The sequence below is a fragment of the Rhagoletis pomonella genome, unplaced genomic scaffold (genome assembly GCF_013731165.1).
Source record: "Rhagoletis pomonella isolate Grant_MI unplaced genomic scaffold, Rhpom_1.0 Rhpom_scaffold_00001, whole genome shotgun sequence".
Classification (NCBI taxonomy): domain Eukaryota; kingdom Metazoa; phylum Arthropoda; class Insecta; order Diptera; family Tephritidae; genus Rhagoletis; species Rhagoletis pomonella.
The window spans coordinates 76376339-76402879 of record NW_023458555.1 but is presented as its reverse complement, the minus strand read 5'-3'; the positions used below and the strand labels follow the sequence as shown (position 1 = coordinate 76402879).

Sequence of the window (26541 nt, the reverse complement as noted above, 5' to 3'; positions counted from 1 at the left end):
AAAAAAAAATTTTATAACGTGAATGCTGTCAAATCGACGAAGGGTTAGCGGTCCGCGGATGGCGCCACCTTTGTTTTATCCATCGTAGCTCTGACATACATACATACTAGGGATGTTGCGAATGTGGAATTTTAGACATCCGCGGATGCGAATGCGGATGTCATGTATTTTTAAGAAATAATTTAGGTGGGTAAATTAGGTCATTTAGGTAAATAAAGAATGGAAAGGTTAATAATTTTGAATAATCTGTCTTATCCTCAGTTTTGCCCGAAAAAAATTCACCCGAAAATTTGTATTCCGCCCATAGTAAATATGTACATGAAAACCAAAAGTGAAAAGTGAACCGGTTCGGGGAAAATTAAACTGATGATAAGAGTGAATATTTTTTTAGTACTTGAATTTAAAAATTGGAACATTGTACTTAATAAAAACTTTTTAAAGGGATCAAACCTGCGCCACTATATAACTACTCGCTCAAGGCGACAAACTTGAAAAACTTTAAACTTAGCAAAATTGTAAATTCTTTTCGATTGACACTGCACCAGTTGAGAGGACTTTCAGTTATATTTATTTATTTTTATTGTGGTGCAATAATTACTTTTTGAGAACTTCATCGGGGCTGCAAATGTCGGATGTATCCTCATGGCACAATCGTTGTTTAAACATCGTTTTTTTCCAAAGAATTCTTCATTCTCATTCTTTTGATTGTTTCGGAATTTGGAGAACCGGTCACGTCATCAGCGTTTTTCGATTTTAGTTGTTGTAATTCATTTTTAATGCTTTCTTCTGTGACTGGTTAGATATACGTCTGTGCACTTGCACAATATTCCAGGGACCGAAAATAACAGTTATTTTTTTTTTTCGAGTTAAACTTGGCCTAATCTATTTTATTCCGAAAAACACGTCCTATCCGGATAATAAACAAACCGCTTATCTAAATTAAACAAATTTGGTATCATATGAAAGAGGACTGAAATAGCTTTTAAACAGAAATAACGAATGAAGGTTACCATTTCTATTTATATTTTTTTATAACTTAATACTAAAGAACTTCATGTAAATATATAACTGACCCAATGTTTGTTTTATGGTAATTAATAAAGAACTGCAAAATTCAACATTTTCTGTAAAAATGTCTTTCAAAAATTGCATGCATTACTATTACTACGTTTATACGCACAGAATAATCGTCTCAATTGAAAGCGCATTGACACCGTACACATTTCGCTCTAGTGTTTATACTTACGGCTTTATATCGGCATCAAAGTAACCGTCTTCAAAAGCAAACAAAATCAGCTGTTTTCATTTGACATTTTATAATGTCATAATGGAAAGTGATAAAAATCTAGTTTTATTCGGCATTATAAAATCGTGATGGGAAAAGAACGATTATTATTAATCAGCTTTTAAATACTGATGCGATTATTTGGAATTTGAGCGGAACAGCTGATCTCCAATTCGCTTTGAGTGAGAGCGGTGTTTATACACTCTTTCTAACTGTCTGGAGAAATAAACTACCGATTTGAAATGGAGTGTGAGCCAAAACACTTCGCTCTTTCAAAGCGAATTGAAATTCAGTTTATACATATGTTTTGAATCGCAGAGAAATGAATTAAAGCGACTTATGCATGCGTATAAACGTATTATATGTCATGCCAATTCAAACAAAGTGTTATGCGATGTCATTCCATCTCAAACATACTGGTTTAGCATGTCGTTGCTACTTAGCTAAGCTGATGTTCCCTATTGTGCTTCTGTAGCATATTTTTAATACTGTTTGATCCTGCCTTGGATGAAAATATATACAGGTTTTTAATTCGACAATTCTTTAATTCATTTAGGTGCTTAAAAGATTTACAAAATCTCTTCCCGTATATAAAATGTAATTAATAATGCTGACTATGTCGCATGTGTTGCTTGTGTTGACATACATAGATTTGATGCATGATTTGATTTCAATTATTCGACAGTGTCTTCATATGTTATTGTGAAACATGTATGAGCGACATAATATGAACTGGCACTTGCATGATGTGACACATGTCGCTATATTTTATAGTTCAACATTTGCAGGCCTTTAGTAATTAATTAAAATTTTGTATTGAAATATTTTTCAATGTGTGGCTTTCCTCGTTTAGACATTTCAGTTTTAAGGCTATCTAAGTCCTCTTTCATTGGATACAAAACTTGTTTAATTTGGATAAATGGTTTGTTTATTATCCGGAAAGTACTTTCATTTAGGAATAAAAAATATTTGGCCAAGTTTAACTCGTAAAAAAAAAAATGTAATGTTGGGTCCCTTCAATATTCGCATTCGATAAGATCCGTATTAATTTTTGCGAATGCGAAAGCGAATGCGACTGTTAAAATTAATGCGGAAGCTCCGCGGTTGCGAAAAACCTTGATACATACAACGGGCGTTGAGAACAATTCGAGACAGAAAACTATCTACTATCTAGTATTTATTTTTAAATTTGGACGCTTGTGATTCAAGTCGAGGAGCACATATGTAGATGGTTTCTGAAGTTATAAGTTTGCGTATAAAAACTGGGTATTTGTGAGTATGAATCGTAATTAGACGTGAATGATTGTTGTTCAAATTTTCAAAGTTTTTTTTTTTCAACGCACTTGACGTTGAATATTCTGTATGCCGCAAGGCATATTTAACAGGTAGCAGCAGTAGAGCAGCTGATTTTACTTTTGTCGAGAATTTCGTCTTTAAATTGTAATTTTTGTTTAAATCATCCTCTAAAATTTAAAATTTTGTTTACGTATATGGATTCCAAATCGGGGGGATTCTCTGGTACACTTACTTGTCCAATAAGCCGTGGTATGGAGGCAATTTTAAAATTGTGTGAAGGGTGAATACATTCATTACTACGGCAAACAAATTTTGATGATTGTATGTTATAAAAGTAAAGAAGTTCTCACTCTTCGAAGTTTCGCTTTGCAATTCAGCTCGTAGAGGGGAGATTTTTATTTCAGTAAAACTCTAGCGAGATTTCTCTACTGTGTACACTTAGCTAAATAAAGAAATCCCAACTTTTCCCTATCACGCACTCTACAAGCTGTGTACACGATAGACAATTGCTACCGTTGTTAGTTTTCTATCTCGAGTTGTTGTCCGCTTGTTGAATGTATGTATATCAGAGCCACGATGTAGAAAACAGGTGGCGCTATCCGCGGACCACTAATCCTTCGTCGATTTGACAGCATTCACGTTATAAATGCTTTTTCGCACTACGGATGAAAATTACATTTTCAAATTGTACTTGCCGAAAAAAATTGTCCCTAAAAGTAGATAAATGTGTTTAAAAATTAAATATGAACATTTATGTGTATAAATTTTTAATAGTGGGTGTGAACCTCTCCTCTGTACCATGTCTACTTTTCGACTCACATCAAACAATATTTTTTTACGATATTGCTTTGGCCAAGGCTTGAATCCAGGCGCTGCAGAGTGGTAGCGTGCATTGCTAACCACTACATCACAGCTCTGGATTAAGGGCCTAATTCACGGATGTTAACTCAGAATCGGCAGTTAACTACAGATTTTTGTACAGCGTGGCGACGAATAACTGTTACCCAGGTTTTTTGAGAAATAAAAGGGTCCTTTATAGATTTTGCGAAAAAATTATTTCATAGATAATTTTCCACAGATTTTACTTTAGTTGCATTAATTAGTTTTTAAATTTTAATCCTTATTTGCATTTGGCAGCAGTGTAAACTTTAAGAGAAAAGTTCATTTGGCACGCAGGTTGTCGTCAGTTAATTTATTCCATATATTCCCTTATACTCCCCCTTTTGTCCAACATAAGACCTCATACTCATAAATCGAGTTGACTCGGAACTAGTGACTAGGACGGCCATTAATTCGACCAACCTTATACAGTTTTTTTCTTTTTTGTATTTTTTTTATACAAAGCCTAAGAAAAAATACACCTGAAAAAGACTTGCGTGCCAAATGAATTTTTCTCTCAAAGTTTCAACTACTGGCAAATGTAAATAAGGATTAAAATTTAATAACTAATTACTACAACTAAAGTAAAATCTGTGGAAAATTAACAACAAAATATTTTATTTCTCAAAAAAGCCGGGGTAACAGTTAACTAAGAATCGGCAGTTAACTACAGATTTTTGTACTGAAAATCTGTAGTTAATTGCCGATTCTGAATTAAGTACGCACTGTGAATTTGGCCCTTAATCTCTTAACTTCCATTTAAAACTAATTCTTATAAATAGTTTACTACATATTATAGTAGCTTCAAATTGACGAGTTAAACATGATAAATAGGCTTGAACCAGTTAAATGAACAAAACGTGTTCGCAAACACGTTGAATCACATGCAACCGTTGTTGGAAAACGTAATCAGTTAAATCATTTAACTAGTTTGAAAACTAGTTCAGCGCAGAGTTGTATCAGAAATTTTTCTTCTACAGCCAATCAGAAAGAGCCAAAAGCTTTAATTTGACACGCCAACGCTCAAAACATTTGTATTCTCAAAAATAAATAAAAGTAATCATTTCCAAAAAAAATATCGCCCGCGGAGATAAATAGTTAATACAAACTAGACATTTACGCTGCCGAGTTACGAAAATATCGGCGCGGCGACGGCGGCGTTTGGCGCCTAAGGAATTTTGTACAAAGTGTTCATGATGTATGCACATTGAAATACAACCGCTTGAAGGAACTACTACTTAGATTTATAAAGGAGTTTTTGTTTACCTAATTTGGGCCACTGAATAGGAATATCGCACGTTTACAAATATAGAGATGTAATTCAAAATTTACGATTTTGGAGAGTTTAACATACAATTAATAAGCTTGATAAGAAGAAAATGCTCAGATTAAAGTTGGGATCCCACTATTGGCGCAAATAGCACAATATGTATCGATTTTCATCGTACTTGATTGGTACATGTTTAAAAAATTTGTACAACTACTTTTTGGGTGGTCCCATTATCATCGCATATTGTCACATTGTGCTTTGTTAATAATAACAATAAATAAATTGTCGACTTTGATCGCGGCATTAACGCCCGAGTGTTCACAATATCGATGCAGCAATATTAATTTTGTTTGCTAAAAGTCAGCACGATTTCGGCTCAAATTGGCACATTTCGAAAAATTCTGTTTGTTTAAACTATTGGTACATGAAATGGGCCGAAAATCGGCTCATTGCGCCCATAATGGGATCTTAGCGAATATATTTGTCTTTCTCTGTCTTTTGGTATACCAATTATATGAATTTATCAAACTTTGATTGCGCTTTACCACAAAATTAAAACTTTAAAATAATTCTGTATACGTGCGATATGAACTCCTTTATTTTTTAAAAACAAAAAAAAAAACGTAACTCAGAAAAACATACGTTTTTCGATCAAAAGCGTTTATTACAGTTAAAGTAGGGTCGAACACTGGTAATCTGACGATTTTTTTTGCGCAGTAGTATATTTTTTTCAATACTACGAGAGTACTACTTTTTGATATACTACAACAACAAAAAGATTATCGTTAGGACAACCAAAAATATGCTCGAGCATGTTGGTTTTCTTATGTATACTTTATCACAAAATGCATAAAAAGAAAATGCTGATTGTAAAAAGATAAAGCGTTTTAGCCATATTTGTTAGAGCATATTTGCAAATGAACAACAGCATTGAAACTAGAAGCACATATACAGGCAGGTTCTGCAACTTACTTCCGCGGGAATTTCAACCCCTTGCAATATGAATTCGAAGTGGCTTTGGCTGAAACTCACTCGGAAGTGAATTGCAGAACCTGCCTGATAGAAATTGTTAACAGTGCTGAAGAAAAATTAAACGCCGTAATTTTTTAAGCTAAAATCAGTTTTTAGCGAAAAACAGGGCTTTGTTGTAATAAAAACTACTGTAGGCCAAATTGAATCCGGTAATTCAATTCATCTGATTGAAAAATATACAGTGACTAAAATTTCTGCCTTAAAGTTCGTGCCTTTTCCATGTTTAAGAATGTATTCCATGATAACAGTCAATCATTGCTTTCTGAAAATTTATCCGAATCTTTTGTTATTTATTGCCACAAAAATATTTAAGTTATTTTTATTTCTATACATATATAAGTGTGTGGTGTAGTGGTAAGCAGTGCGCGCTTCCACTCCGCAGCACCTGGGTTCAAGCCCTAGTCAAAACAACATTGCAAAAAATATAGAAAACAGGTTTTTTCTTAACAGCGGTCGTCCCTCGGCAGGCAATGGCAAACCTCCGAGTGCATTTCTGCCATGAAAAAACAGCTTCTCATAAAAATACAATCGCCGTTCGGAGTCGGCGCAAAACTGTAGGTCCCTCCGATTTGTGTGACAACATCAAGGCGCACACCACAAATCGGAGGAGAAGCTCGGCCAAACACTAACACATGTGTAAGCGCCAATCTATTATGATTATTATTATATTATGTAAGTGAATACGCACTGAATGTGTAATATTTTACTTTTGTCAGTGTGTTTGTACATATTTGAATAAAATTCAATAGATTTTTACACAAGAAAAATTTAGCTATCTATTTTTTTAAATGCATATTTTAAGAATGTTTTTGATATTATGGGGGGGGGGGGGGGGGTCGATTGTGTGTTAGAACAGAAAAATACTGGGAGTTATAAAGACTTTGGTTATGTAAGAGTTAAAAAAATAGTAACTCGCGAATTTTCTGCTTTCTGAAATTAAAAAATTATACAACAGGCATGCAAATCTTTAAGCGCTGTTATACATTTTTTTCTGAAATTTATTTGTGTTTCTTGCTGTGGTCTTAAATTTTAGTCATGGTAAAGAAAATCTTAAGAAGTGAGTTGTTTGACATTTGGAGAAGTGTTGCTGAAACTTCTAAAAGACAAAAAGGTGTCCGTGATTACGTGATTAGTAAATTGAAAGAAATATCTGATGAAAATGCTCGTTCCGAAGTAAATAAAGTAAATTAAGTAAATGACTTTAGATTCGTAATCAGCAACCCAGAAAACCCCCAGATACCCAGTTTCATAGAAATCTACCGATTTTTTTTAATTTTCGTCCGCCATATTGGATCCGCCATTTTGAATTTTTGATAAGTGACTTCAGATTCGTAATCAGCGACCCAAAAATCCCCTAGGTAAGAAGTGGTGTAAAGATCCATCAACGAGTATTTGTTTAAATAGTTTCGTCCAGCTAGATTTGCGATCCGAACCACTGTGCGATCTTGTGCTGTACAATAATCACATTTTAAAAACTGAATAAAATCTTGACATTAGTAAAATTTTGCGCTTAATATTTAGTGGAAATTTTAACCATGGGTCAAAAAAGCCGGTTCTAGTGGGAGTTAATGGGTTAAACTGTTGGAAAAAAGTAGACCACCCTTTTTTTCAATCTACAACCCGAAAAATCGTAAGAACTCAATAATTTAACATAACGGTGCATAAGATTACTACAAAAATTTATTAGTAGAGGTATTTCATGTCACCGCGGTCACCTCTATGCGCGACCTCTAAGGATTTGGATGAAAGTTGAAGAGATTGAAGGTCTAGGTGATATGAATATACGTGCAGTATATTTTGCCGATATAACGTAGGGCTTGCCTATTTACACGGGACTTAAACTTTAAGAAAACGTCGTACATACCTTTCTTTAAAGTGCTGTATCTTGGAAACCTTTTAATGAAAAAACATGTATTTGCACCAATGCTTAAAGATCAGACTAGCCTATAAACATAAAACTAAAGAAAAAACATGCATTTCTTCCGTGTTATTATGGGCTTTAATTATACATTTTTTACATCAATGTGCAACGTATCAAAAAACAAAAAAAAAAATAAGTAAACATTTTTCTTTTTGATTTATTTTTTTTATAGCGTTTCAAACATTGTTTTTTTTTTTAACATAAAAACATTGTCTATAATGTCAACTTTAAGTACCCAAATGGGCGTAATGGGCTACTTAGGCGTATGGACTCTGGATCGTCTAACGCTCGAGCAATATGATAAATAGACATTGAAATTTTTTGAAATTGTATATTTTTGAAAGAGGAAAGTTTTCTTAAAATTTAAGTCCCGTGTAAATAGGCCTATCGACAAGATATGCTGCACGTATGTTCATGTCACCTAGACCTTCATTCTCTTCAACTTTCATCCAAATCCTGAGAGGTCGCGCACAGAGGTGGCCGCGGTGGCATGAAATGCTTCAGTAGCGACATAAACTACTCCAATAACTTAACCTTTTTATTTTTAAATTTAAATAGTACATACGGATCTGTAGAGAACATAGAGAACCATGTGTGTATGTATGTTCATATGTAAATATATACCTCAGGCCTTCTTCTGTTCGCCCATCCATCAGCGCCAGGCACTCATCATTTTAATTCAAGTAGGAAGTAACATTATTTAAATTTAAGACTTATTCAAGAATGAATTAAATAGAATTATAATCTGAATTGGCATATCGAATGCCTAGCGCTGACGAGGTGACATGATAAGACTAGTATCCCCATGGATCTTTGGAATCTACCTTATGGGCAGTAGCGCCGGCGTCGCCGCCGATTGTTTTTGAAGTTGACCATGCCGCCGCCGCGAAACCTGTCGGCGTAAACCTCTAATACAAACTAACAATTTTGAAGTCTCTAAGTAAACCGCATGCGTTAATATCATAAAGCAGACAAAATCGGACAAAAAAATCTAAACAAAAACTTGATTCTTATTTGTAATCGAGCAAACGTCAAAATTAACTTTATAATTTCAATGTGAACGATTGTGATATATGAGAAGCTCTTCTTCATTTAACATGTTAAATAGCGCTCATTTGAACGTAATATTACATTTTGTTCTTACATTTTAAAACTAAGTACATTATTCATCAATTCTTTGCCTTAATCCACTAATGATTAATTTCGTTAAAATAGAGTATCTTTGAATTGTACTCGTCATCATTCAAAGTGTGTAATATTTTCGTGCTAAATTATTTTAGTTTCCGCATAACTAATTGCGTCTCCTGGAAAATCTGAATTTTCGAGTTAAGACTGTCTTTTAGTTAATGAACGATGTAGCATATAAATTTTAAGAAATTTCCAGAATCAGCACTGTTACCCTAGATTAATAAAAGGATTAAGCCATTATCTTCAGCAGCCCAATGCCAGAAAATAAAGCGATAAAGCTTTCTTATTACTTCACCTGTATATTGAACCAAGGTAAATGTTTAAAAGATTTTGGCTAATCTATTTTAATTTTAGGCACGAATTCTTTTACCGTCGTTTTCATATGTTAATTACGGACTTCATTGAATTTATGCATTCTAAAGTAACCGAATTACGAGGAAAGGCTGATGAAACCGCTCGAGCAGTTATGGGATTTTTAAAAGAAGGTCTGGAGCCACCCAGCAATTTAGACCACAGTTTTGAAATGTTGATGCTGTGTATATCCAAATTTTATAAAGATAATCGAGCCGAACTCTCGCTGTGCATAGAATTTTGGGAACCACTTGATTCAACGTTCAGTTCATTGAAAACAACTTCTCGATCAGTGTCATTATTTAAGTTTATTCGTTTAGCTGGAGAACTGTTACCATCTACTCTGTTTGTATCGTATTTAAAAATGATAGCTGGTTTGACAAGTTGTGAAAGGTCTGCGCGTTATACCTTCAACCTGTTGAGACAAGCTTCAGGATTAACTGGCAGCACAGCTTTATCCTGGGAACATTTTTTTGGATCTCTGATTCAATATTATTCGTAAGTATAATTTATTTACAAATAAACTTCTTATCAATATTTTATCCGCATTTGCGATCTTATGCAAATTATAAATTATCTTTATTTTAAACCAATGATCCTGACTTTTGCACATCGAACGTTGCTAGACCTACATACGTCGTTTTTGTTGGAAAAAGTTAAACGAAAGTCAAACTTTGTCTGTGCGAACAGTTTAGAAAAACGCATTTAATTGTTTATCTTCTTTTAGATCGAATGCCATTCGGCTTAACATAGAAAATTATCAGGGGCCGTAACGGTTCTGATATAATAAAAATCATAATTTAATAGTTAAAATTGGATTTTTATTTTTTTGATCAATAAAACACAGGGCAACACTGATTTTCGTGCGGCAAATGTTAAAGCTGTTTTTGATCGACTTTTTTATACAGATTACGAATCCGTAAGTTGCCATCAGCTCCAGAGGAAAACTAGGTCAATGTGGCAAACTGGCGCATAAAAGTCAACGAACAGACGTGTAAATATATACAATTTTCATTGAGACCGCAATTATGCCCGGCATCAAATTAAGTAATGTTCATATTGCACAAGCCAATGGAGTGACGTATCTAGAAATAAACTTCGACAGGAAACTAACCTGGCGCAAGAACACATAACCAAGATTGCACAAATGAAGCTGAAGTCAGCTTGAACTGACAGAAATTCAAAAATGAAACTGGATTATAAAGTACTTATAAATATATAATAGAGTCATCAAGCCTATATGGATGTATGGTATTCAACTGTGGGGTACAACCCGTGGAACCAACATTAAGAGTATCCAAAGATTTCCATCAAAAGCGCTAAGGACCTTAACGGGAGCACCGAAACGCAATGAAAATATACATAGAGGCCTTGGGATACCGATGGTGTAAAATAAAACTGCTTAGTCACCCAAATCCACTGGCAGGTGGATATGTTGTTCAACACAACATATCATGACGCCTGCAAAGAAGAGATCTACCAGCCTTTTGTTGAGCGAAGCTAAACCAGGCGATTTGAACTATATCATTGTAAATTAGACTTGAGATTTTCAAACATGTTAGGCTTCATAGATGTAAAATAAGCAGATTCGACAAATAAATACACGTACAGTTATGTTCACAAAAATAGCCGCGCTATATCCAATATTATAAAGTCATTCATAATAGCAGTAAAAGCACCTTAGTTTTAGTATACCGCGAGCGAGCGAAAATAAATGTTCAATGTTTTTACGGAGTTAGTTTGTTATGCACATGTGATAAAAGCTGTTCATAATAATTGCAGAATTAAATTAAATCGGTATTTTCTTCACACAAATTTTGATTGTTCTGATCTTTTTGCTGCGAATGGTAAGTTTAATTTCGTTGAAATATATAAGCATAATGGGCAGATCCAAGCACTGCACAGAAGAAAAGCGAAATTTCATCAAAACATAGCGTAAAAATGGCAAATATTATCGAGAAATAGAAAAAATTGTACGATGCAGTTCTAAAATGATTGCAAATGCTTTAAAATGGCAAAATAAACCAGAAAATTGCAAAACAAAATCCAAAACTCAGCTCCAGAGAAATAAAGCAACGACTAGAGTTACTAGTCAGTGCAGTGACGATAGGAAGGAGATTGCTAGAATCTGAATTCCTCCCAGAAGCCCCCGGAAAGTGCCTTTACTCACCAAAAAGCACATTGCAAAAAGGATGGAGTTGCAATATGTTCTGATATGAAGTGTTGCAATATTTTGTGGAGCGACGAGAGTAAAATGGTACTATTCGGCTCTAAAGGCCGTCGAGAACACCGTGAAGACCGTAAAACATGGTGGTGCTTCCATCATAGCCTGGGCGTGCTTTTCATACTACGGTGTAGGTCCGATTTACAAGATTTCTGGAGTTATGGATCAATTTATTTATATAGACATCCTTGAGATCCCTATGCTTCCATATGCCGAAGACAACATGCCGCTTAAATGGGTATATCAACAAGATAGTGACCCGAAGTCGATATAGTGGAGTGGCCGGCACAATCGCCGGACCTAAATCCCATCGAAAATCTGTGGGGAGATGTCAAGAACGCCGTAAGAGCAGCGAACCCTAAAAACAGCGCAGAACTTTGGGAAAAAGTGTTCGAGGCCTGGTATGCTATACCCACTAGAGGGCTGCATGAATTCATTCAAAACAGCTTATGAATTATTCATATACAAAACGAATGAATGTTTTTGGCTTAAATTTTTTTTGAATTAGAGTGAATACCTGTTCTGATATGTGTGTCGACATTACAATATTCAAACAAAGTAAAAATAAATTGAATTGAAATAAATGACAATTTTTTGTATGGATATTCAAAAATATTTTTTCTATGCATGATTCAATAATTAAAGGTTTGCTCATTAGTGGCATTCGAGTTTTGACACTCCCTTAGCTCCCTTACAAAAGCTTTGCACTCACACACGAACCCACTCACAGTGCCTTGCTAAGGGAGCTGATTTGGTCACGAGGGAGCGAGAAAACTGTTTTTTGAGCAAACCTTTTATTATTGAATCGTGTTTTCTATGTACATATTAGAGGGCTGCATGAATTCATTCAAACTTCTAGCCAAACAGAGTACTCTAGATTTGAATATTTTACTTCACATACAAAACACTCAGCGTTTGGAATTTTGTAAGTTATGAATACTCATTTTGTTTTTAATTTTCTACCTTCAAATGGAAGAATGTGAATGACTGAATGGAAAACATTCAAATCATTCAAACTCATTTCGGTAAAAGTTTTTTCTTTTACAAACAAGTTTTTTTCGTACGTAATAGGAGCGCAGCAATACATACATACATACATATGTAGGGCGGTATTGTCACTTGCGAAGCGAATGAATTTGGCGAAGCGAACGGTTTGGCGAAGCGAAGGGATAGGCGGACGCAACTTAAATATGCATTAAGAGTGTTCGCTTTTATCAGCTTGTGCAAGTTCTTCGCATCGCGCACACTTTTAATACCTTCTCTGCCTTTTAATTCGCTTCGCCAAATTCATTCGCTTCGCAAGTGACAATACCGCCCGTATGTTTGTACATATGTGCATAGAAAAAATATTTTTGCATATTCATACAAAAATTTGTCATTTATTTCAATTCAATTTATTTTCACTTTGTTTGAATATTGTAATGTCGACACAAATATCAGAACAGCTATTCACTCAAATTCAAAAATTTGAAGCCAAAGTCATTCATTCGTTTTTTATATGAATAATTCATAAGCCGTTTTGAATGCATTCATGCAGGCCTCTAGTACATATGTCCAAACATACATATTTGTGTTAGACTGCATCGCTCCCCATACAAAGAAAAATCTGTACTATTTTTCCATTAGAATTATAAAATCTATTATATTTTAAGACGTCCACCAAAATATTTCCGAAAAATACTAAGATTTAAGTGAGCTGGACCGATTTGAAAATACCTCCAAAAATGGAGTTTTTCATGAATAAAAATAGGTTCTTAAAGATTTTTTTTTTTGAAAAAATCCCCTCAAATGACAAAACGGTTTAAGCTTAAAAAATTTGCATGAAAATATTTTTTAAAAAATTAAAAAAAAATTTAAACGGAATCGTAATGATGAGATTTTTGATACTGTTTTTTAACTTTTTTCAAAGATTGGTATAAGAAAAACTTGAATAACTGAACCTAAGCTCTTCCGATTTAGACTTAAGAGGTGTCACTGGAAAAGTATTTTCTCACCCTTTTTATTTATTTGATAATAAACTCATTAAAAGGATGAAAGAGAAAGGTAGGATGAACGAACGTCATTCAAAGTTGAATTAAGATGTGTTGGTATTTGAAAAAAAAGGGGACACGAATGGCTTTTTTGCACTGAAATAAAAACAGTGTGAAAATACCTTTCTATCGAGATCCCATAAGTCTAAATAAGAATAGTTTTGGCCCAGTTATTCAAGTTTTTTGTAAATCAATCTTTGAAAAAAAGTAAAAAAAAAACAGCATCAGAAATCTCATTCTTACGATTCCGTTGAAAAGATTTTTAAATATTTTTATACAGATTTTTTAAGCTTAATCTGTTTTGCCATCTGAAAAGCAACTGCTTAGTTTTTACTCATAAGGCGCATTCACTGAAATCTTCTTCCAAATTGTTCTCACTATCGATTCCATTCAACGATATTTCTTCCAACCATTTTAGAACTTGTTCTTCATAGGAACCCCTCTCGAAAAGTAAAAAAAAAAAATTAAGTTCAAAACAGAAAATAGCCAACAAACATGTTAAAAACTGAAATAAGTACAGCAAACAAAATTACCTTTACTCCTAACGTTCGCCTGTCAGGCGTCAAGAGGGCGTGGAACTCAGCCGCGCAAGGCCACTGCACAATGTGCGTTTGCTAACAGCCTCGTACAGCGCTAAGCTGAGTTGGCGCGAACGTTTACTATGATCATTAAAAGCGTTCCTGAAATATCGCGCTTCGTTCCGCCTCACAGGCGAACGTTAGTATTCTAGGGATAGATATGCAAACCACGTGATTTCCTACGTGACACGTTGCGTGACTGAAACTTTGGCTGGCGTGAGCGTGCGTGAGTTAGAGTTTCCGCCAATCACATAGTTTTCACATATCGAGCCCTAACCGCCAAAAAGATGTAAAAAGATTTATTTCAAAATTTTCTTTATGATGCAGAAATGTTCCTGGAGCATCTAGATGCATTTCTGCATCAAAAATAAAAAAGATGTCGCTTACATATTTTTGACGTTTAGGACTCATACGATGTATGTATACATTAGGGATGTTTCGAATGTCATATTTTTCACATTCGCGAATGCTTACTTAAAATGTTTTTTAATTATTAGAACATTGAACGATTGCTTAACCTATACAGTGTTTTAATCTAGTAGTCAAAGTTCAAAATGCGCATATCATATTTCAAAAAAAGTAATTTTGCTGCCTTTTCTCCCATGAGGCGATTTCTTAGAGGCTCGTATATAAGGCCGGGCACTGAACAATTGCTCACTTGGACAGGGCTGCCAACTATCCTTAGCTAAGAGGTGCCCTATTGATGATAAAAAAGTGCCAAATAGAAAAATAAAGGTGCCAAAAAAGGTGCCATTATTTCTTATAATTCCCATTTAGCAATAAAAAAAGAACCACATTTTCAAAACAAAAGTGCAATGATAAAATAAGATAAACCAGTTGAATAGCCTTTATAAATTAGAAAATTTTAGTTGCGAAAAAGAAGTAACTACACGCAAAGGATTTCACAAAAATGTATTGAAATGTAGATTTTTTTTACAAAAGTGCCATTTTGGCACTTTGTGCCAAATTGAAAAATTAAGTGCCATTTGAAGTAAAATAGGACCAAAACTGGCACGGTTTGAGCTAAAAGCATAAACAGACGGCAGCGTTGATCCGATCAACTCGGGAATTTACTGCAGTTGATCCGGATCAAGTCCGAGTTAATCCCGATCAACGCTGCCGTCTGTTTAAACTTTAAGTTGGCAGTCATTCACTTGGGACGCTGGCGGGTGGAGCGCTCCAATATTTGCGGGTCAGATCTGATAATTTGTCGTATTTTAGTTTAGTTTTCCACCAATCGAGAGGATTTTCATCGAGATGAGCTCGTTTTTCTGTAAGAGAGGCCTTCAATTGATCTTTAATTTCACATTTTTTAATGTCTCCAGATTCTACATTCGAGTCTTCGCTTTCGCTGAGGGAATCTAAAATTATTTCTAGATTGCTTATACGACTTTTAGCAGTACTTGTTGAAGGTCCATCAATATTGCTTGATATAGTACTACTTAACCGTATAGCGCCTGAAGCTAAAAGCCGGTTATTGTCCGCAGCCTGGTTAGACAGACTTAGAGCCATATCAACAATATTAGAGTGGACTCTCTGCCCATGTACACATTCACATTCGCAAAAAATTCCTATCATTTGATGCGAATGCGAATGTCTAATGCGAATGTGTAAAATGATGCGAATCATTCGCATAACGAATGCGCATGCAAATATTCGCAACTACCCTGGTATACATATACATATGTGTATTTTCAGCCAAAATAAAATCGTAAACTGCTGCTGTTTAACTTATTTGATGTATACACTTCTGACGAGTTCAAAGGTACAAACGATGAATCTGCAGAAATATTTTTGAGCTTTGTACCACGATTATTTTTATTAGGAACAATGGAAAAAGCAACAAAGTCTAAGTGGTCTCTTCCTCAGACTTAATTTTCCTAGCCTTCAGGAGGGATCGAACCCGCGTCATCGATGTGCAAAGTCAGAAGAGTTAACCCCCGAGCAATGCGCAAGCCGTAAATTCTTGTTGCTAATTCATTTCCTTATTCAACCTACTACTATAAAGTGCAGCTTATTTGCCGATATTTAAACTTGACAGCGTGGTTGTTTGTCAATTCTATACATTCATTTGCGTTATAGTATAGTTTCAGTCAGGCTTTTCCTGAACTATGGATTTGTCAATGTTATTGCGGCTTATTAAAATTTTATTTTTAATATTGTCTTGAGCTTTGTACCACGATTTTTTTTATTAGAAAAAAAGCAACAAAGTCTAAGCGGTAGAAGTTATAGCAGCTATTTCGTAGATCACTTCATCTCCTCATAACACTTATTTTTTCGATACTTCAGCAGGGATCGAACCCGCGTCATCGATGTGCAAAGTCAGAAGCGTTAACCACTGATCAATGCACACCCCGTAATCTCTTGTTGCTAATTAATTTGCCCATGGGCTTCTCATTGTCTTAGGCAAAAAAAAAAACTTTTAAACACTTCTTGAAAATGGAACTGCAGGACTTTAAAAATCATATAGAATCTTATATACATGCCCACATAACAGCGCTGCTCATCAGCAAATCACAAATAAGAGCGCCATCTGTTGTTAATTTGTACGGAATACAGCTCAAAGCAAGGGTTATGTAACATACACATACGTGCTAATGTTAACGTTAATGTTTATTCTTATGTTAAAAAAACAACAAATATGTATGTACAGTTCATGGATAAATAATGTCGGCAATTACATATGTATGCATAAGGAGCAATTAACATTGCTGTTAGCACTTACATTTGTATGAGAATATTTATGTACATACATTTGTATGTATGTAATTACGTACAAAAACCCTGCTGCTATGTTTTTTTGTACGTACTAAGTCAGCGCAATATTAAAAGCAGCGTCCATCCATCTATGACATAGATTCTAATGTATATCGCAAAGCTCGAGAATGGCTGAACCGATTTTTTCGAAATTTCGGAAACCTGCTGCAGACGTTCAAAGGATGGTTATCAGCTAACAAAAATCTCGATATATAAAAAGGGCGCGGAACCTCCCATACAAACCGAATTTTTCATACTCCATATCTCTGGAAGTGTTCATGGAAGAGCCCTGAAACTGGGTATTGACGTATATGAAATCGGTCGCATACTCCTGGAGAAAAATTGGAGCTATGGAGCCTCATATGCAACCGAATTGTTCATGTAAATATATCTCTGGAAATGTTCGTGGTAGAGTACTGGAACTTGGTATGGAGGTAATATGTATATGAAATCAATCGCATACTCTTGAGGAAAATTGGAGCTATTGTAAAAGGTCGTCGGCCCTCCCATACAATAAAAATTTTTCATACTGCATTTCTCTGGAAGTGTTCATGGTACAGCATTGGAACTGGGTATGGAGATATATGAAATCAATCGCATACTCACAAAGAAAAATTCAGACTATTTGAAAAGGGGGCGTGGCGCCTTCCATATAAACCGAATTTTTCATAATAAGTATCTCTGGAAGTGTTTACTGGAACTTTATACCGGCGTGGCAACTTCCATACAAGTCGAATTTTTCTTATTGCATATCTCTAGAATTGTTCTTGGTTGAGTACTGGAACTTGGAGAAAATATGGAGCTGTTGGAAAAGGGGGCGTGGCACCTACCATACAAGCCGGATTTCATACTGCATATCTTTGGAAGTATTCATAGTACAGTACTGGAACTTCGTATGGAGACATATGAAATCAATCCCATACTCATGGGGAAAAATGGGCTTTATGAAAAGAGGGCATGGAAAAGTACAAACGTACTGACTTTTACTTATTATTGAATGTGTATATATATAATTCTTCTGAAGGCATGTTTGTGAGTGAAATCCTAAACGCCTGGAGGGATTTTAACAAAGTTTTGTGCGGGTGTTTGAGTGGGTCTCTGGATAGTTTAGTTTCACAACTTAACCCGCCAGTTGGCGTTATTACTAAAAATCTTTTTTATGAACCGATTTGGCGAATATTCGAAATATGTATTGGAAACGGTAACGGCAGCCCAATTGCAAAAAAGAACTGCCAGGTGGTGCTGTGGTCGAGTTATTACTAAAAATCGAGAAGTAAGAAAAGGTGCGGTGAATGTCAGAGACTAAATCGACCTATTGAACCATTGAGTATATCGAACTCTTGTGTGTTTCGATTGGCCTAATGGTTGTGATTTGCCTACATTATAATGCGTTAAAGCTTCGTTCAAAGACACCAGCGTTGAGTTGTGCAGTGTTAAATTTCAAATCACCACCTGTCGAAATACCTTAAAAGTCAGTTTCATGAAAGCAATTTAATGAAAATTTATTTTTATTTTTTGAATTTAATATGGAACCTGATAGAAAAAAATCATTTTTCACTTAAATTGTTTTCATGAAACTGGCTTTTAAGGTATTTCGTCTGAAATAAGTCTGTGTATGTACATTAGGCTGGGTCGATTTTGTATGGGGGAAAATAAAAGTCATTTGACCGCATTGTAATAGTAATATAATGATGTTTTAGGCCTAAGCCAATTGTTATTGACCAAGAAAGATTAATTTAAAACTTATCTTTAGCCCGCGCAATTAAATCAAAGTGTATGAATTTCGAAAATGAAACTTTGGCTTGTAATATCTATGGAATGAGTTATTGTTATAAAAAGGATGATATATCAAATTAAGGGCTATTAAATTTAGTACCTCACGTTCATTTATCATTTTTCAATAAGTACACGTTTTTAAGATATCAAGATAAAACTTACAAAAACTATAATATTCCCTTATGAATTTTCAATTCTTCATTACTTCAGCAACCAAGTGAAAAATACAAACAAGTGAGACGAGATTTATTTCAAACGGTTTAATGTTTTCGGATGTTTATATAATACTAGAGGGACCATAGACTTAGTCACGCTTAGTCGTGGTGAATGAATGTATTGTCAAAAATTAGGAATCGTTTGACAAGTTATTAGTAGTTTCAAACATATAAGAAATAACATACATTAGCATAATACAATTAGGGTGAGAAACGCCCATTTTAAGTCCATTTTTGCAGTCTTGAAAACTGGTGCGGAATGGTTTCGTTAGTCGCCGAAGAAGCACATTTTTCGCTGTTTCTAAATTTGCCGTTATATGAAAGTAGGGGACGTGCAATAAGTTTTTAGATATACATAAATATTTTAGTTAATTCCATTATGTGAAAATGTGACTGTAGGATTTACAGTACTCTTTAACATGTCCTGGGAAATCCTTTTGAGGACTCTCCAATTGGACGATATTGCTTTGCATTCAGCTTGAATGAAAAGAGTCACTCGCTGGCACAGTTTTCTGTAATCCGGTTCTTTTATTTAAAGGTTATTTATACAGTTGAAGATAATTAAACAAAAAAAAACTGGAGAGCCACTTAAGTTTTTCGATATAACTTTGGTAAATGTTACTCGATCGGTACGTAATAATTAACAAATTGAAAGCGAGACTTACTGTTACTGATTTATGATAACAATATGATGAAAATCGTTCAGATTATAAACCAGTTATTTTAATATAAAAAAAATTTTAACAATTTTTTTGTCATTTTGCTATATTTGCAATTTTTAAATTGTATGCATAAACATAAGTAAACTAATTAGTGTTTCCAGAAGTTGTGCCTGTTCAGTGTTTCCATACTCATTTGAATAAAAAAAAATTTTCCACGATGGTGGAAAATAATGGCTATTCTATTAGAGCTACCGAAATTGTTCCTAAATTTGCAAAAATTCGCAAATTATAGCTAATATTAAAAAAAGATTAGAATATTTGGAACTAGCGATCTAAATGCACGCCAGCAATATTAATGCTGTTCATCACATCTTTTGACTATAGGCCAGTGCAATTATCAAGAGAACAATTAAAATTTCTTTGAAAATAGTTAAGTTTCAGATTAACGATAAGCTAAAGTGCTGCGAGAAATGATATTTGACTTTATCTTTTGCGTTAACGGATTCATTATCTAACAATATGCACCAACCCTTTTTACTGAACCCAGAATTTTTAACAAGAATTGGTCTTATTCGACTAGTGTGCTGTGGGTCTCTTGGCGGTCGATGCGCGGGCTCTCACAATTAAAATAAAATACTAATATTTTGCAGGCTTGTTGTTGACTTCATGATACAATATATTTTCACTATTACCAAGGGATTTGAGAAAAATTTGATTTTCGACCCGCCCTAATGTACATACATATATAGGATTTCTGTTGAAAAATGATACTCACCCATTTTGAAATTGCCACGAACTATAAGATAAAGTTTCTAGGGCACAATAGTTTATTAACTGCAAACAATTAAAAATAGAACTTCTCCGTGAGTTCAAAATTTCGGGAATTTTTTTCCGAGATTTTCGAATATCATGACGAAATAAAAAAATAGGTGTCTTATTTTTTTCGATAAAAAAATATATTTCACACCAAAAAAAATATTGAGGTATAAATATTGTATGGAACGACCCGTATATATATTTTTTAATGTACTTTTTGATGCAGGTGCTCTAAGAGCATTTATGCATCAACATTAAATTTTTAAAAAAGTTTGCTTTCTTTATTTTCGCGGCTGGGTCTCGATATACATGCTGCTTGAAGGAAAAATGACACCGTCAAATTTGTGTTTGTTTGTTGAATTCCCTGAGCCACCCCTGTTATGATATGGCACTTCATTCTCTGTAGTAATTTACAAATATACACGTATACTTCTACAATCACAAAAATTTTCATAGGCTGTCTTTCTTTGATTTCGAATTGAAAACTCATTGCGATCATATTGTACTAGCAATATAGAAGTTCTACATATATGGTTTCAGTAGACCACCTGATGCTCATTTCTATCATATTTCCAAAGCTCATCAAAAAATGCGAAAATTAATTTTACATCGCGGGTGAGTCACAAAACTTAATTCGAAATGGCAAACATAAAAAAAAAATATTTTCTTGTGTTCCATTTATTAAAATAATGTGATTAAACACTTGCAAGTTTTAAAAACAGAGCTCGTAAAGCCACGAAAGAACTATCTCGTTCTGAGGAGTTATATTTTTAAGAGCAATAAACTCACATGTTCGGCTCACTCGTGAATTTGCATGTGATGTATTTGTCGAATAGTTTATTTGCGTTGATGGCATCACTTTTATTTTTATATCTCCGAGTTTTAAAGTGATGCGATAAATTTTCGTCCCTCGCGTTTTTAAAACCCAAACTTGAAACAACAAAACTGCAGAGCTTTTTACGCCAAACTTCAAATTCAGGAACTGACAAAAAACCAAAGACCGAATCTAGATAAATCGATAATAAACAAAACAGCAAGCGAGAAGCTCAAAAAGTGTTCCACCGTCTCATGCTCTTCAAAGCAGTTTGGGCAAATGGAGTTGTCATTTACGCCTGTTACACAGTCAGGTATTTGTGCCACGTGAAGTGACCAGTCAGCAGTCCCGTCTTCTCAGTGAGAGGAAAAAACTAGATAGACCTAAGATTGAAGGCAACATGAGTTTTGCCCACCTGCATTCACTCGATGGCTCTCAGTCATTGCTGAGCGCAGTATCCACCCAGTTTCTGATGGTGGCTTCGATGGTCGAAGTGGGGATTGCTATAAGTGGTTGTTGGTCTAAGCCAACTGTGGCCAAAGGGTCGGATGTCTCATTTCCAGGCCCTCCCGAGTTACGCGGCACCCAGAGTAAAGCAAGCTCGTTATCTTTACCAAGATAATTTAGTCTAGACGTGCATTGCCGAACTAGTTTGGAAGTACTTAGTTTGGCTGTACCTGTAGGCACGTAAACTCCTTCCCCTCCACCTATTTTCCACCACGTAGTCTATGGCTTTGGGGATTGCAAATACCTCAGCCTAGAAGACCGAAGTATATTCCCCGAGAGAAAAAGTGAAGCTTATCCACATTTACTTCGAAAAAACACTCCAGATCCTGACCCTGAGTCAGTTTTGGAGCCATCAGCGAACATTCCACAATGTGCGAGTGCGGACTCAGTGCTGGAATTAAACCAGCATTCTCCTCAGGAAACTCCCTCTCTCTCTAGAATCTCTTCAACAAAGGTAATGTTGGCATACTATCCTGTAGCATTGAAAAGATACAAGTGCTCAAATATCTGCCACCGGCAATTTCCACATCGCCTCACTCAGTGTTATACCAACATCCGTTTCTTTTTAGTCTGCAGGTGGTCTTTAAGGCTTCCTCACGTATGATGACACAAAGAGACGGCAAGTTCACCAGTGCGTCAAGAGCACTATACATTAAAGTTAAATAAATAGGCTATTAAGCAACCATTTTGGTTCTTTACTATCGAGACCAGATGAATTTTCGTGGACCCCCACTTACAACTCGTGGACCCCCATATTTTCTTACGCCAACGTAGACCACTGTCGAGTCTTCCGTGGACCCCTGGGGGTCCACCTGGCCCACTTTAGGAATCACTGTAGTATACGGAAAGTTTAATTTTTTTTATTCAGAATAACGGCTTGTCCGGCTATTTGGTATACAGGTATGTAGAGCTAGGAATTTAAAAAATACATTAGGTTTTAGTTGAGATATTCGCCTTTGACCACTATGTTCTGTAAATTTCCCAGTACTGCAAAGCTTTTGCGTTTCAGCTGGGATTGGCCAGAAGTGGTTTGTTTGCTTACGGTTCAAATCGCAGCTCAATTCGTCCGGATATTTATGTACACGTATAACCTGGGTAGTGACCAAACACCCGTTTGGGAGCGAGCTAATGTGACAAGACGTATAACCACGCGTGCGTTGGGTTTGGGTCCCTGCACGTTAAAACCTTACCCAATGAAAAAATTCATGCTTCGGATGATATACCCTTCTTTTGATGACGTTCACGGCAAAACGTAGAAAGGACTATAATTTGAGGGTATGCACCTGGAATATCCGGACCCTTAATCGGTTTTGTGCCTCTGCCCGGTTGGTTGATTTACTCGGGAAAATAAAGACTGACATCACCGCCATGCATTAAAAGACTTGATAAATTCCTACAAATACAATACAAGCGCAATATTTTTGTATCTGTATGTGTGTACTCAGCAAAACAGCTCGCGCATGTGAGGCTTACACAGTGTTGCCACCGCTCAAAGAACTTTCTAACCAAGATTAGACGAAAAAGTTACCAAATGTAAGGAAAAATAACCAATTTTTTTATTAGATTAACAATTCAGGTCATCACAAATTCTTTTATATAGTACGTATAGACAAATTTTACAAACCAAAGAAAATCAGTTTTTATTTGCATTTTTGAAAAGTAAATCCTTTTAAGGCTGAAAATAAATTAAATACTTTCATATATATAAACACATATTTAAGAAAATCAGGCTTCCCGTATTAGGTGCGTATGTATGTTAATATCTTCGTAAATATTACCAGACTCTAAATGACGTTTTTAAATAAGTACATAGGTACACAGTTTCCAACTTCTTTGTAAGAATCGATGAAATACCTAATTAGCGTGCATGATTCAATAATACAAGGTTCGATAAACTGACAGTTGTCTCTCTCGCACCGCTCCCTTAGCAGTGGCACTGTGTTGCTTTTATGCAAATTTACTTGGAAAAAGTGTAGATTTGCTGTGAAATAGAAATATAAGCTTTTGTGCAATATGTTTATTTGTATATGAATATGAAGCACATTTAACTGATGAAAACATAAATTATTTTTAAATTGGATGTTTACATAAATGTCATAGTTGTTTTATTTTAATTTTGAGTCCTTTTGCAGTTTTTATACAGCTAAATAGCACAAGAATTACGTAGTTCACGTAGATATATTAATATTTCGTTCAATATTTCGTTTAAAATGCCAGATTTTCTGCAAATACATTACAATTTACAAAAGGAATTTCACTACTAATTGCCAACTTTGCGTACTTTTCTACTACCATTTTCGCAACAAGGGATTGCATTCTTCCCCTTTCTCTGTCCTTCGTAAATGCAACCTTTTGTAAGGGAGTGTCAAACCGCGGCTGTCAATAATTATCTAACCTTGTATTATTGAATCATGATTAGCGTGAACAACCATATTGTATATATTTTATAATTAAGATCAAACTATTAAAAATTGGACTGTATTGAACTATATCGTCGCTCAGCGCGAAATACCTCGTATACGCCAAACGCAGCACCGCGTATACGATGGTAAATAAATTTCACAAAAGCGCAAAAACCGATTATAACCAAATCCCCGAATAATAACCAAATCCCTCTTGTATTGTACATACATGACGTGGTATTGGATTCCGCATATACCAGGTATTTATATATGTACTATCTGAGTATGTATTCATTTAAAGTAGTCTTTAGCCGACCATGTATATTATGTATTCTGTATATTATAAAACAAATACATACATATGTAAGTAATATTAATACATTCATTCCAAATATTCTCACTTGGTTTCACTGATGAGGGTTTCACTGTTGCGGCTACTCTCCTCAACCTCGACAGGTGTAGCTGGCCTATGTCTTATAACGAGACTAATTTAAAAGTTTTTTGAAAATCATATTATGCAAAATAAAACCAAAATTGTGTATTTTTTGTTCACTCATCCATAGCAATGAGCCCGTATAAATTAACTTGAAGCACCAATTTTGCGCGGAATTCTAATAATTTTTCGCGGCTTTTTAATGGCTCTCGTATTATTCAAATTTCATTTCAGGTCTAGGGGTCTTCATCAAAAGTGATAAACTGTTGATAAACTTGATAAAATTATCATTTTGATAAATGAACAGTCAAACTTTGTATTGACATCTATTTAACCAAAGTTTACCACTTTATCAAACGATTTTGGTGGATAAACGTATACATTTCAGCAAAATTCAACCCTGACAGACTGCCAGGTGGTTGATTTTGCTACGAACACATAAAAAGCAAATTAGCAAAATGGGCGAGGTAAGAATGAAACGTAACTAGCCAGATAAGTTAAATAATAAACAATTTTGTGCAATTATTTACCAAGGTGCGTTGATGAAAGCGGAATAAACAATTTATCCCTTTACGGATAAACAATTTATCCCTTTACCACTTTAGATGAAGATCACTACTATGTACGTGTGTGCAAAGAACATAGAAATGGTGTAACTGCCAAGCCGTTTCAAAAACTTGGCGATTAATTCACCACGATTTATTAAAGACACGAACCGATAGTTGCACCCTCGAACTTTTACATGTTCTTTTGCATATCTAAATCTTGAGTTGCCATTTTAGTAGTAATAACTTTATTTAAATAACCATATTGAGCAGAATAAATGTATTTGTTTATACTATTTTTCAAAGATTTAAATATTGTATGTATAAAAAAATTAAAAACTACAGTAAATGTTTAAAAATAACCAATATGGGAAGGATCTTAACAACTTCACAGGCAAGAAAAAAATAACCAAAATTGGTTAAAAGTAACTAAAACGGCAACACTGGGCTTACAGCGTAAAGTACAAACGCAAACTGACCGGCTGCTAGCGGCGCATAAGTTCGGTAGCTGCGCACACACGACTTGTATGTGAAAGCCGAGTAGCTCCCGGAGACTCCCGTGTGCACCACTGCTGTAGACTAATGATACTCCACCATTTTGAATTAAATAATAATTGATAATTGTTGCCACAAAAACTTCTTCACGGACATACCGCTTTCATTAAGATATTTAAGACGGCAGTGCAGGATATGCCTTCTGACGACCACAACACCAAACGTGGACGTGAACCAAACCGTGACGTTGGACCAAATGTTTAAATAAAATATTAGTTTTGGACGGGACGAAGTGCGCAAGGTCTGCTAGTAATAACGTAAAAACCGATTTTTTTTTAACTCGTAACCTCAATTCCAGTTCTGCTTAGATACAAAAATTTAAAACCAACGGTTTGTCTCTACTGGAAGGCATTGGTGTTATTGAAGAGATTAAAAATAATTAACTCAAGTGGTGGATAACAAATATTTGAAAACAATTCAATTCAGTCTTGGAAAGAAAGTAAGGATTCATATCTTAGTGTTGTATAATCCTAATTATTTTTAATAATGGTAAAAAAGTGACAAATAAATTGATGCATTAACACCACTGGAAATATGAAAATTTCGAATTCCGTCCAATCCTTGAAATAAACTGAATAGAAAACAAAACATTATACTGTACTTAGATTTTTTGTTGTTTTTCGAGCATATTTGGAAGCATATTTACTAATGTTTAAATGTTTATCTAAGCGCTTAAAACTGCCTTTTCCCTGCTTATTTTCTTCGGTCCTGCTCATCACACATCACTTTAATTGAAACACCACTTCCAGGATACTGCCTAATCAAATAAATGCAAAAAGTTCAAATTTTGTGTGCGTGGCATGCATAAACAAAAAAAGTTGTAGGTATTGAGGTAAAATTGTTTTGAAGTTGCACTTATAAAGGTTACAATGTTTTGTTTTAGAGACTTGCATTAATCAAGGAATTGCACGTATTGAGGGTTTCGGCTACCGTGTACGCACTGTATATATTTTTCATCGGATAAACAGAAATAAGGTAACGAACAAAGGCTCAAACTACGAAAAA

The 26541-nt window shown here is 34.9% G+C and overlaps 1 protein-coding gene across 1 annotated transcript in view; it reads left to right on the top strand.

The window, feature by feature from the left end:
• The window catches only part of LOC118733338 (nuclear pore complex protein Nup205-like), a gene marked incomplete at its 5' end in the record, with an annotated part of 211718 nt that overhangs the window by 29791 nt on the left and 155386 nt on the right, over positions 1–26541 (top strand). Inside the window, 1 exon segment of the mRNA XM_036462696.1 lies at positions 9226–9720. Coding sequence (XP_036318589.1) covers positions 9226–9720 — 495 coding nt within the window.